Source organism: Octopus bimaculoides, chromosome 25, assembly GCF_046866305.1.
Source record: "Octopus bimaculoides isolate indiv1 chromosome 25, ASM4686630v1, whole genome shotgun sequence".
Classification (NCBI taxonomy): domain Eukaryota; kingdom Metazoa; phylum Mollusca; class Cephalopoda; order Octopoda; family Octopodidae; genus Octopus; species Octopus bimaculoides.
In genome coordinates, this window is record NC_142952.1 from 8,495,472 (window position 1) to 8,509,241 (window position 13,770).

The 13,770-nt window shown below is 36.9% G+C and overlaps 2 protein-coding genes across 3 annotated transcripts; both read right to left on the minus strand.

Moving 5' to 3' along the window:
* Positions 1-643: 643 nt before the first annotated feature.
* On the minus strand, positions 644-4,865 carry LOC106874598 (uncharacterized). The gene is made up of 2 exons (XM_089341963.1): positions 4,657-4,865; positions 644-3,239 (listed from the first exon to the last, which is right to left on the minus strand). The coding sequence occupies exon 2, from the start codon at positions 2,954-2,956 to the stop codon at positions 2,060-2,062; it is 897 nt and encodes a 298-aa protein (XP_089198089.1). The 5' UTR covers positions 2,957-3,239; positions 4,657-4,865; the 3' UTR covers positions 644-2,059.
* Positions 4,866-7,139: 2,274 nt separating this feature from the next.
* On the minus strand, positions 7,140-13,740 carry LOC128250688 (uncharacterized). Of its 2 annotated transcripts, none has more exons than XM_052976316.2 (2): positions 10,977-13,740; positions 7,140-9,411 (listed from the first exon to the last, which is right to left on the minus strand). In XM_052976316.2, exon 2 carries the CDS (start codon positions 9,080-9,082, stop codon positions 7,826-7,828), a length of 1,257 nt encoding a protein of 418 aa, XP_052832276.1. In that variant the 5' UTR covers positions 9,083-9,411; positions 10,977-13,740; the 3' UTR covers positions 7,140-7,825. The 2 variants fall into 2 exon arrangements, with proteins under 2 accessions (XP_052832276.1, XP_089198084.1); XM_089341958.1 differs by lacking the exon at positions 10,977-13,740 and adding an exon at positions 10,236-10,502.
* Between the last annotated feature and the right edge of the window lie 30 nt (positions 13,741-13,770).

The window sequence follows — 13,770 nt, forward strand, 5'->3', positions numbered from 1 at the left end:
TCTGAAAAAAAAATTTTTGAAAAATTTCAATCCCCCCCCCCCCACCAAGCAGGCTATTTACATGCTAGAAATAACAGCCAAATCTCACAAAACTAGTGTTAGGGTTAGGGTTAGGGTTAGGGTCATGGTTAGGGTTAGGGTTAGGGTTACGGTCAGGGTTAGGGTTAGGGTTTGAGTTAGGGTTAGGTTTACCCTGTGGATCTATATAAAAACCGGTGGGGGGGGGATCGAAATTTTGAAATTGAGATTTTTGAAAATTTTTTTCCAGAATCGGATTCTCCATGGTCTGAAACATAGGATTCCGTAAAAAAAAACAAAATTTAAAAGTTGGGGTATACCCAGATTACATATACTCCATCTCCACCCCAATGTCCACCAAATGTTTTTAAAACGTTATAGAGGTTTAAAGTTTGATCATTTTCACGCAGTCAGGAAACAGGGTTTGGAGGCTGTCAATCCGTGCGTTACTCCACATGTTGTTCTAAACATCCGGAAAATAGCACGTGTTGTCAAGAAAGCGTAAATAACACGTCGTTTATAGTTTAAGTTATTGCGACAGTTAAAAGATTTATCCAAAAAAGTTATGTAGCTGTTATTTTTAGCACACCTCAATGACAAAAAGGAATTGAGTAAACAACACATATTTCGTAGTTTTTTGCATTCAACCTGCATTTAATGAATCAGATTGCAAAGTATAACAAGAATGGACAAAATGATTAATCTGAAACACAATTCATTCTCAAAACACTGCATGAATCAGTAACTAATGCAATACAATATTTATAATAAACAAAGAATTATTAACACCAGAAAAGAAAACCAAAAAAAAAAAAATAAATAAATTGAAATTAGGCTGTATTCCAGGTTTCATAGACAGGGAAAAACATTTGAATTCTATGCACCATTTTGAGGAATAATTTTCATAGCTAGCTTCCCTACACATCACTGTCTCTTTGAAAGTGTACTGGATGTATTTTTGTGTGGAGCCAGCACTACAGAGGCTGTCATGTGCTTGGCAACATTACAATGCTGATATCTCTGTTCATTTGCCACTCACTTCACAGTGTGCGTTTCTAAGTAAATGAGTGATTTCATACAGAAAGTGATCTGCCACAGATAGATATCTGTCGTATAGATTTTCTTTGGAACGAATACATTTGTGTTTGGTTAAATGACTTTTTGGAGAAAATGATTTACCACCGATATCACAGTAGTATGATTTTTCCTTCTGTATGAATGCATTTGTGAGTAATTAAAGCAAACCAATTTACCAGATATCAGTGATATGATTATTCCCCTTGTATAAGTTTGTGCTTAATTGCAAGACTATCTTAAGGCGGCGAGCTGGCAGAATGATTAGTGGTATTTCGTCTGTCTTTATGTTTTGAGTTCAAATTCTGCCAAAGTTGACTTTGCCTTTCATCCTTTTGGGGTCAATAAATTAAGTACTAGTTGCGTACTGGCGTTAATCTAATCGACTGGCCCCCTCCCCCAAAATTTCGGAACTTGTGCCAAGAGTAGAAAAGAATTACATCACTATTTTGGAAGAGAGATTTACCACAAATATCACACTGAAGGGTTTCTTCTCCAATATTGATACATCTGTGAATAGTTAAATGATTTGTCTAAGAGAATAATGTACCACAACATCCCAGTAATATAAGTTCTCTCCTGTGAGAGTGTATTTGTCTTTAGTTAAATAACACCTTTCATAGTCATTCACTACAGATATTACAGTGGTATGTTTTCTCACCTGTATGAAAAGTATCAGCTTCATTAGGCCAGACCAATTTACTGTATATACAACAGACTGGAGCCTGGTGCAGCTCTCTAGCTTACCAGTTCTAGTTAAATAGTCTTACCCATGCTAGCCTGGAAAAAAGAACACTAAATGAGGATGATAACATTATATGGCTTCTGACCTGTATGAATACATTTTTGACCAGTTAATGTACTTCCATCAATGAAAGATTTACCAAAGATATTGTAATCACTTCATTTCTCTTTTGTATGAATGCATCCCAGCTGTATCAATACATGACTTGTTCCACTGAAGATATCAGTTATATGGTTTCTCATTTGAATGATTCCGTTTATGAGCAGTTAATGACCTTCTACTTGTGAATGATCTACCACAGTTATTGCAGTGATATGATTTCTCTCCTGTATGAATGCGCCTTTTATGTACTGTCAACTGATTGGTTCGACAGAATGATATGCCACAGATATCACATGGATATGGTCTTTCGCCTGTATGTATACGTCTGTGAACAGTTAGTGAACCTCCTTCAATGAAAGATTTACCACAAGTATCACAGCAATATGGCTTTTCTCCTGTGTGAATACGTTTGTGTTTTTTCAATGTATCAGCATAAATGAATGAAGTACCACAGACATCACAGTGATACGGTCTCTCACCTGTATGAGTACGTTTGTGAGAATTTAAATGTACTTTTTGAAAGAAGGATTTTCCACAGATGTCACAGCAATATGACTTCTCTCCTGTATGAATGTTTTTGTGTTTAGCCAAGTTACCTCTTTCAGAGAATGATTCACCACAAGTATTACACTGATATGGTTTCTCTCCTGTATGAGTACGTACGTGGCTAGTTAAGCCATTAGTCTGAGAGAATGACTTACCACAGATATCACAGTGATATGGTTTTTCACCTGTATGAGTACGTTTGTGACTGCTTAGGTGACTTGCTACAGTGAATGAATTACCACAGATATTACAGGTATATGGCCTTTCTCCTGTATGTAAGCGTTTGTGTGTATATAAGTGATCCAGTCGAGAGAATGATTTACCACAGGTATCACAGTTGTATGGTTTCTCGTCTGTGTGCACACATTTATGGTTGGTAAGTCTACTTTTTAGAAAAAATGTTCTTTGACAGATATCACAGCAATATGATGATTTTCCCTCCTTCTTTGGCAATTGTTCAGGAGAATCCATTGTTCTTAAATTTTTCTTACTTCAAATGTTATCTCTGTTGTTCTCAGTAAGTGGTAGCAAACTACTTTGTAAGTCAGTCAAAATTTAAGTAGAATACAAAATCATCTCATACAAATTTTATACAATGAAGAGAAATGTCTCGCTCAGAAGAACCAACTTTCAGTAACGCATGGAGAAATTTATAGAAACAAGAGTTGTAGCTCATCTGTATAAAATCTTCCTCTTCTCTGTAAATGACGATATATATTGATTATATATCCTTAATGGCAATGTCTCTCATATCCTGAAATGATAGAGAAATAGTTTAAGATATTAAAGATAATTAAAAAGTAGAGATTCAATAGTAAAATTCTACTAGAATTGTATATTGTTGAACTATCGATATATTCTTTTACCTCAAAAACTGAACCATATATTTTTATTTGTCATTTAGATTACATTATACGAAGTTGTACAAAATTTATTCACAGACTACATCTTCAGATTGTGTAACATTATATATATTAAACAATAATTATTATACATTATACTTGGATGAAGGTCTTCGGTCATTCAGAATGTCTTCAGGTGAATCTCATAACACTGCGATTATATACCTAGGAATACATTATTTAGCGTGTCCAACCCTACACTCTGTAATCCTTTCTAAGATGATAAAGTGTAATCTAAAAGAAATTAGTCTCCCATTTCAAGATGGTCAAGAAGCCCCAGTGACTCATTGCAGTTTTGACCCTGAATCAATCGTGACTGACGAAACCTCCAATCAAATTAAATTTCCTTTCATCGATGCGTCGGGTTTCGTGAGTGAATGAAGAGTGAATGAAGAAATAAGTTTTTAAAATTTCTCAAAATGGAAACCTATGTACTAGTAGATGCATTCATATTGGAAAGAAAGAATATTCTCAGAATGATGTAGTCTTAGTACCCATGTACCTTGTCATACACGAGAGAAGCTGTATCATTATATCTGTGGCAAATTGCTATTCAATTTTTTTGTACTACTTAAAAATAATTGGAAAAGCCTTTTCGATAAAAACAAAAAAAGTTTCGAAAATTTCAGACGAAAAGGTGTGCGATTTAAAGGGTCAATATAAAGTTTAATATCCCAACGAAAAAGAAAAAAACAACAGCCGAATACGAAAAAAAAAATTGTGCAAACGAACGTGGAGAAGGAGAGTTTCGGAAAATTCACAAGATCCGATTTTTCCCTCATAACTTTCAGGAAAATTGATATTTATTGATGAAATTAAACAGAAATACTGTTCAAATGGCACAAATTATAAAGAAATTTCGGTCAATATAAATTGACCTTTTAAAGGAGATTTAGCTATTGTTTCTAGTACATCCTACGATCTTCCTGATACCTTCTTCGATTCTTTGTCACTTTGACGTGTATTCATGTTCTTCAATATTTTTCTACCCATAAACAAATGGAAAGGTAGTCCTTCTCTCCCACCAAGTGAGTGTGTGTGTGTAAGAAAAACACTTACAAACAAACAAGCATGTTATTAAAATAAGTTACATTTTCCATACGTTTTTAAAATCCCAGGAACGACTTTCTCAGGTTCTCCAAGAATTTTAAATTATAAACAGAGACTGGAGGAGGAGGGTATTTGTAGAACACACAGCTGCAAACGTTATTTTGAATATACTGTGGTATGGGGAACTGTAATATGAGGAATAACGAGCAATTCACCTACCTCTCAGCGTCGATTGTCCAACTGGGTTAAATCCGAGACGCGCCCAAACCATCTGCACCCGACATTCAAATATCGTCTAATTCCATAAAATCCTAACGTATCAGCATGAACAAGTGAAGCTGGCTCTATGTTTCCAGCCGAACTTTCGATGTCAAATATTGTTTTCTACTCTAGGCACAAGGCCCGAAATTTGGGGGGGGGGGAGATGGCCAGTCGATTAAATCGACCTCAGTACACAACTGGTACTTAATTTATCGACCCCCCCGAAAGGATGAAAAGCAAACTCGACCTCGGCGGAATTTGAACTCAGAATGTAAAGACAGACGAAATACCGCTAAGCATTTCGCCCGGCGCGCTAACGTCTCTGCCAGATGTCAAATATTATAACCTGAATTGTAGTGTCCAGTTGGACATGTCAGCTCCCAATGAGGGTACGGGATGTTTCCATCAGAGTTTTATAAACATTTTCAGAAAGACATCTCTCTGATCTTTAGAATATGAATAAAACACATTAGTCGTAGGTGGAAACGTTAAGAAACCAGTGGACAAAATTAGTGTCGGTTTCATCAAATAATTACCGTTTTTTCCCTGCCTCTACTGTTTAATATTATTGTCAAACATACTGTGAGTGTTATTTTTCAATGAAAGATGTTCATTGACGAAAGTTGGATAACCACTGTTCTAAAGTATGACAATCATTCCTTATTTTTATAAATGCACACATACATCATTTTGTGGGCATGGTAAACTTTTACCATCGCTTCATCCCTTCTGCAGCAAAAGTGATGAGATCCCCTATACAAGGCACTGTCAAAAGAAGGTGCAAAAAGGCTGGTGGAGTGGGATAGTACAATGACTTCAGCCTTCAAATCCACAAAACAAGCCCTGGCCCAAGCAACCATGCTGTCACATCCTCACATGTCAGCTCGAACTGCACTCACAGTTGACACATCAGTGACAACTACGACCCCCTGAACAGAAATACAGTGCTTTCGACAGGGAACTACTGGCTGTCCATCTAGGTGTCTGCCACTTATGGTATTTCCTTGAAGGCCGCACGTTTACAGTATTCACGGATCACAAACCACTCACCTTTGCTATGAGCAAGCTCTCTGAGCCTTGGTTTGCATGCCAACAACGACAGCTATCGGCAATTTCTGAGTACACCACAGACATCCAACACATAACCGGCAAGGGCAACCCAGTTGCCGATGCACTCGCTTGTGCTCCTACCTGCTCTCACACCTACCTAGCACCAATAACGGAAGGCTTGGATTATGAAGCTATGGCTGCAACTTAACAGACAGATGACGAGATCAGGGCCTACCGCACTGCCATCACATCACTTTCTTAGCAGGGTGTACACTTTGACTCTAACGGCACAACCCTGCTGTGTGACGTATCCACTGGCAACCCACGACCAATCGTCCCATCAGCCTGGCACGAGAAAGTTTTCGACATCATTCACGAACTTTCCCACCCAGGTACTAAAGCCACATGGTGGCTGCTGTCAAGTAAATTTATCTAGCATGGTATGGCCAAGCAAATCGGGGATTGGACCAGGTCCTGCATCCCCTGTCAATAAGCCAAAGTCCATCAACACACCAAAGCACCTCTCGGCAACTGATTCAGTCATGCCAACATTGACCTTGTCAGCCCCCTACTACCTTCAAGGGGTTGCTTGTATCTACTGACCTTGGTGGACTGCTACACTCGTTGGCCTGAAGCCATCTCTCTCCGCAGTGCAGAAATGCAAGAGGTCAGCTGAGCTTTCATCGCAAACTGGGTCGCCCGTTTCGGTGTCCCAGATAGCATCTCATCCGATCAGGGTCCACAATTCACCTCAAAGCTGTGGAATAATGTGTGACCTTTTCGGAATCACAATGAACCGCACAACAGCCTACCACCCACAGGCCAACGGATTAGTGGAGAGATTTCACCGCCGCCTGAAGGAATCACTGACAACCAGACTTAACGGGCCAAATTGGATCGACCAAGTCCCATGGGTGATGCTGGGAATCCACACTGCCCCAAAAGAAAATCTCAACCCTTTCTCTGCGGGAATGGTGTATGTTGCTCCCCTTACAGTGCCAGGAGAGTTCTTTATGAATACGAATTTAGACTTGGATGTCAAAAGGTACCTCGCTCAACTGAGAGACAGCGTGGGCCAGTTGCGCCCTGTTCCCATGTCGACATATGGTACACCCAGATCATCCGTACCAAATGACCTCCGCACGGCTAACTTTGTGTTTGTTCGACGTGACACACGACGAAGACCCTCCAGCCAACCTACGATGGTCCATATCAAGTCATACATCCGGGAGATAAAACATTCCAACTCCTAATTGGTGGACGACAAGACACAGTCTCCATCGATAGATTGAAATGCAATAAAATAGGCAAACAAAAACGAACAATTTGGTCCTGCTAAAACACAATTCCTTTTCATAACCCCTGATCAATTAATAACCAATACAATGCAATATATTTAATGAATTTATTATTACTTCCATAGTAAACAGAAAAGTTCTACTCCATGTCTTAGATGAGTCAAGAAAAGTACTTGACTTCCAATTTCCCTTTTACATGAATGGTTTTACTGGCTATTTGTTGTATTTGTCAACATCAATTTCACATTGTACAAGATATATTTTATTGTGCAGCCAGCACCAGAGAGGTTGTCATGCCTCTGACAACATTAGAGTGCTGATGTTTCTGTTCATTTGCCACTTAGTTCACAGAGTGTATATTCCAATATGAATCATTCGTTACAGAGAATGATCTGTCATAGATATTGCCGTGATATAACTTTCCTTTGAAATGAGTACATTTGTTTAGTTAAATGATTACTTTCAGAAAATGGTTTCCCAAAGGCATCAATCATATGGTTTTCTTCCTGTATCAATGCATTTGTGAGTAGTTACAGCACTTCTAATACAGAATGATACAATACAGATATTACAGTGATATGGTTTTTCTCCTGCCTCAATGTGATTATGTTTATTTATATCACTATTTTGTAAGAAAGGTTTACCACAAATATCACTCTGACAGGGTTTTCTCTTCTGTATGTAAACATCTGAAAATAGTTAAATGACTGGTTTGATAGAAGGATTTATAACAGGCATCACAGTGGCACAGCTATTGTCCTGTATGAACATATTTGTGTTTATTTAACCGATCTGTTACTGATATTGCAGTGATTTGGTTTCTTTCTCGTGTGACTATATTTGTGAGTAGTTAAGGAACTACTTCCAGAGAATGACTTACCACATAAATTACAGTGATATGGCTTCTCACCTGTATGAATACGTACATGCTTAATTAGGCCAGAACTTTGAGAAAACGATTTACCACAGGTACCGCAATGGTATGGCTCCTCTCCCGTGTGAATACGCTTGTGAACAGTTAAACCTCTTCTGTCAGAGAATGATTTCCCACAGATGTCACAGTGATATGGTTTCTCTTTTGTATGAATGCGTCTTCTGTGTCCCATCAAAAGACTTGTTTTAGAGAACGGCTTACTGCAAACATCACACTGATATGGTTTTTCCCCTGTGTGAATTCGTTTGTGAACAGTTAATGGACCACCAGCACTGAATGATTTACCACAGATGTCACACTGATATGGTTTCTCTCCTGTGTGAATACGTTTGTGAGTATTTAAGGCATTTCCATGAGAGAATGATTTACCACAGATATCACAGTGATATGGCTTCTCTCCAGTATGAATGCGTTTGTGAGAATTTAAATGTACTTTTTGAAAGAATGATTTTCCACAGATATCACAGTGATATGACTTCTCTCCTGTATGAAGGTACTTGTGTTTAGCTAAATTACCTCTGTCAGAGAATGACTCGCCACAAATGCTACACTGATATGGTTTCTCTCCTGTATGAGTACGTATGTGGCGAGTTAGGCTATGATTCTGAGAAAATGATTTACCACAGATATCACAGTGATATGGTTTTTCACCTGTATGAGTTCGTACATGATCGGCTAAGTGACTTCTTAGAGAGAATGAATTACCACAGATATTACATCTATGTGGCCGTTCTCCTGTATGGATGCGTTTGTGAATATTCAAGTTATGCATTCGAGAGAATGATTTACTGCAGATATCACAGTTATGCGGTTTCTTTCCCATATGTATATGTCTATGTTCAGTTAATGTGCCTTTTACAGTGAATGATTTACCACAGATATCGCATTCATAAGGCTTTTCTCCAGTGTGGATGCGTTTATGAGTAATTAAGGTTTGTAATCGTGGGAATGACTTACCACAGATATCACAGTTATGTGGTTTCTCTCCTGAGTGAATAATTTTATGATTAGTAAGACTACTTTTTAGAGAAAATGTCTTTTGACAGATATCACAGGGATATGATTTTCTCACCTCCTTTGGCAAGTCTTCAGCAGAATCCATTCTTCAATGAAATTTCTTATCTCACAACAATAATAAATGTTTGTTTCCTGAATTTATTTTATACTACTGCTGCAATATTTTCATCAAATATTATAATGGGTACCAAACTGCTTTGTAACTATATCCAAATTTAATTGTAATACAAAAATCAATTTATACGTGTTCTATACAATGAAGAGAAATGTTTCACTCAGAAGAATAACTCTCAGAAACTTGAAGATAAATTTATAGAAACGAAAATGTAGATCTCCTGTATAAAATCTGCCTTCTGTCTGTAAATGTCGATAAATATTGATGATATATCCTCAATGCCAATATCATCTGACACTCTGAAATGACAGGGAAATAGTATAAGATATTGAAGAAGAAGGGATTCAATGGGAGGAATTTGACAACAATTCTATATTAATAAACAAGTGACAAACTTTTACCTCAACAACTGAACTTCACATTTTAAGTTGTTATTTAAATTGCATGATACAAGTTGTCAGAAGCTTATGTAAGCTTATACACTATATCTATACTTTTGGATTGTATAACAGTACCAATATTACAATAAACAACAGTGATTTTACATTATATCTGGACTACTGTCTCCAGTTGTTGTATCATCAGGTCTTCTTCAGGTACTGCTCATTTTCAGTGATGTTCTCAGAATTTGAAACTGAACCCTTTACTAAAACTGCAGGTATGTATGTGTGTGTGTGTGTATATATATATATATAAAACAAATAATAAATGAGTATATGCATATATACGTACAAGTATGTGCATACCTACATCTACCTGTATATATAGGTGCATATCTGGGTACAGGACGTTGCAAACAAAACGTAGACAAAAAAAAATAATAATAACCAGAGTACAGAAAACACACAGAACATTTTCCTTCATCAGCTGCCACCATTCTAACACAGGCGTTGGGGCGGGGATTGATAAATTATATGTAATTTACAATAGCAAAAGAAAATTTAGTTTTATTTTGATTAAATTACCAGCGACTGCAGAGCGAAACCTCTAATTTCGTTTGCATTTAGCGTTTTCTCGCCGTCAGTCTCCCACTCCCTTTGTTGTTTTAGTTCCCACCCCCAGCGTCACAGACGTTTTATTATATGTAAAATTTCAATATCAAAACGAATGTTGCTCAACTTACCGTTTCGAGATGTAAACAGTAAATCATTTTGTGTTACCTTTTCACTTAACTACCTAAGAAAATATTTCATTGTTAGCTTGAGGTTTATAAATGGTGTCTACGGAGCACTGTCTATTCCTAGCTTATAACACAGAACAAGAGAATCTGATTGTGGGCCTTTAGCCGCAGTTTCGCTATGAAATATTTAGAAAACCATATTTAACGTACAATAGTTATGTTATGAACACATTTTGAAAATATTTAAAAAAAAGCCTTTGTCAGGCATAGAATATTATACAGTAGAGGAAAACAGTTGACGAAATTTTATAAAGAAAAAATATATAGAAACAGCCTTCGATAAAATATAGTGTACTCTTAGAGAGATTAAGACAATCGAAGCTGAGCGAACATTACAGCAGAAAAATCGTTCTCTCTCTTCATTAATTTTTCACAACATACGCATAACACTCTACCTAGCTACTTACTTTAAACTACAAGCTAAATAGGACTCTGTCGAGACCAAGTAACTTTGCAAGACAAACAATGACCCCTTTATTGGGAGATGGGGGTGGTATTGAGGGAGTTGTGACTTCTGAATGAGAATAAATAGTGACTCAGCTTGGAGTGTGCCCGTTGATGAGAGGTTAGTTAACCAGAATAGAGAGAAAGAGATAGCTTGCTATAGATGACATACACGGATACCCAACTGGAAAGAGAAAGATAGAGAGGGAGAGATAGTGATGGATATGTGCCAGGACTTACCTTCAATATACTGGGGTACAGAGAATTTAGACTGCGTGAGGGAGCAGTGGCTGAAGGGGGAAGTTTCATAAGAGTGTGAGGAGAGATGCTTAGAGGCGGGATAGAGTGACTGTAGCAATTGATGTGAGTGATATAGGTGTAGCTCAGGGATTTAGGGAATGTAGGCAATGTTTCGATAGTATGTGACGTCAGTCATGAGTAAGTGTGGTTGAGTGTGTTTGAGTAGCTCTGCTGATCAGACGAAGCACATTACCACACACTCGCTCATAGACTATTACCGACAGATTGCCGGAATAGAATAAGAGGGGACAAACATTCTAGTGGCAGAAACGATAGAAATCGTAATAACGAACATATATAAATATCCAAAAATAAAGCCACCCGTGATACCAGTAAGCTTTACAACACTCTCGTAAGCATACTATGGATTTATAAGGAAATCACAACATACACACTACAAAATAAAGTTTAGAAAACAAGACTAGCGGATAATATTTACATATTCCATAAAATTCTTACCAAAATTAAACGATTATTCCTGGAAGCCATATTCATGGCACAACACAATACCAAAATAAACACAAACAACACACACATGTAAAAAATTAAAAAGTAACTACTGACACGAAGACAGTCAAAATTTAGGCAGTAAAGCTTTACATGAATTTGACTGAAATAAAGTAAATTATCACTTGACTACTGGCATGAAAGCCTGAGGATCAAAAGTTCGACTACTGTTCTAAGATAAGACTGTGAAGGTCTGAAAATGTTAAACATGGACCTAGGAACACATTCTCACCCCTTACCACAAGCAAATAGAACATGGCCTGGTATGGCAGAAACAACACCAAGTTTTCCAAGCTGAATTCCAGTCAGAAGAACTAAGGATCTCTGTATAATGACAACTAATTCTCTTTTTGGCATTTCAAATAATTAATAATCATTAATATGTAAACTTGTTACACTGAGCTCAATTTCTAATCTAGCTACATTACGACAAGCAAACAATAGAAGTTTATATTCAATTATTCTTTTGTTCCAATAAATCTCACAGTAGAAATATATCATATCATGTTTGCATCTGATCATTATGGTTAAACACACAGACCAGCTTACATCAACAAGTAAGAACATACATAAACCACAAATTTCTTTTAGTGTGACAATGGTCACCCTGACACTGAAAGGCCAAGCTCGAAAATGGCAGAACTGCATTCTAACTGGATGGAACAGGAATGTGCATGTTTAACTGCATAATTACGATAAGCATTCCGCTCCAAGAGATATAAGACAAATTCAGAATGGTCAGCATTTGAAGCATTTAATTATGGTGTCTACAGTCCACTTTGGTTACCAATTTGTTGCTAAATACATGAGTCTAATTAACTGTGCTAGTGTTATACAATCACAAGCAGAGTGCAGCAACAATCTTTAAAGCAACAGAAGCTGTCAGCCTTACAGTTTTACAGCTCAATATCAACACTGTCATCACATAATATTGTATAATAACAAAACGACCGGGACAATCATTTTCCAACCATTGGATTGCCTCGTTCATGCAAAATAGCAATCAACACCAACAATATTAGAATGGATTTTATTCAGAACCTTTTCAGAGTAATTGCAGTAACAACCTGTATTTAATGCTTTTGTATTATTATAAATAAGTGTATATAAATCTTGAAGATAGTTTTTCTATCATTTCCAAATTAGCATTAATTCTTTAAATGGACATTCACTGCAACAAACAGTTAGATGTGTCTCTTCTCCGAAATATGAAAATATAACAATATCATTTCTTATAGAAATGTTCAGAAGCTTTTAAATTTGTTATTTTTTAACTTTTGCCAGAATAAATAAATGTGTGTGTGTGTGTGTGTGTGTAAGAATGTCTGTTCATATAGAAGTGAAGGTAGGACAAGAATGAAAGACCCTTATACCCTGACGATAAGCAATAGCATGTCACCACTATCTCCTTCTGACTAGGGTAACCATGTAGCTCCTCTACAACAAAACACTTGTTTCTGTTCTAACATAGTTTAACCTCTCACCACTTGGCACAAACCCACCTCCCTCAGTTGAGGGTTATTTGTCTTGCATGTTGCTTGGTAACCTTGTTGGTGCTGGAACCCTCGCAGAAAAGTGAATACAAATGCTTTAATTTCTTAAGGTAGAAGGGTTTAAATACCAGAATGTGAGGCTGAACGTTTTCTTAATTGGATTCTTCTCATAAATGGTATTTATTACCTCCACCTTTGCTAAGGTAGAGGTATTGTTTTCAATCATGTTTGTTTGCTTGTCCATGGACAAGATATCTCAAGAACCACTGGATAGATTCAAATGAAACTTACAGGGATGTTTGGACTCATGACTGGCATGAACAGATTAGATTTTGGGATTGATCTGGTACTGCACAAGGATTCTGGATTATTTTTCCTATTTTTTTTACTTAATCTTTGAGAGCAGTCAGGTTCATTTTTAGCATTTGCAAGAGCAGTCGAGTTTATTTCAGATATTCTCATTTAAAAAAAATCATCTCTGGCTAATTGTTGAGAAGACGTTGGTGTTACCTTGACAGAGGAAGTTTGTGCTCTTGTTATGAATTGTATTATGTTGGAATAAAATGCATCATAAGTTTTATTCATTTTGATTTGAATTTTTCTCAATTTCAGTTGAAATTTTAATCTGAAAACAGCCGGAATGTTTTTGAACGTACTTTTTTTCTCAATGACAGTTGACCTGGGGCTAAATATGTTAGCTTTACATTTAGACAAGCATATTTGAAGTGAACATG

Excerpts from the sequence above, each read along its gene's own strand:
- LOC106874598 (XM_089341963.1), bottom strand. The coding sequence starts at position 2,956 with ATGGATTCTCCTGAACAATTGCCAAAGAAGGAGGGAAAATCATCATAT.
- LOC128250688 (XM_052976316.2), bottom strand. The coding sequence starts at position 9,082 with ATGGATTCTGCTGAAGACTTGCCAAAGGAGGTGAGAAAATCATATCCC.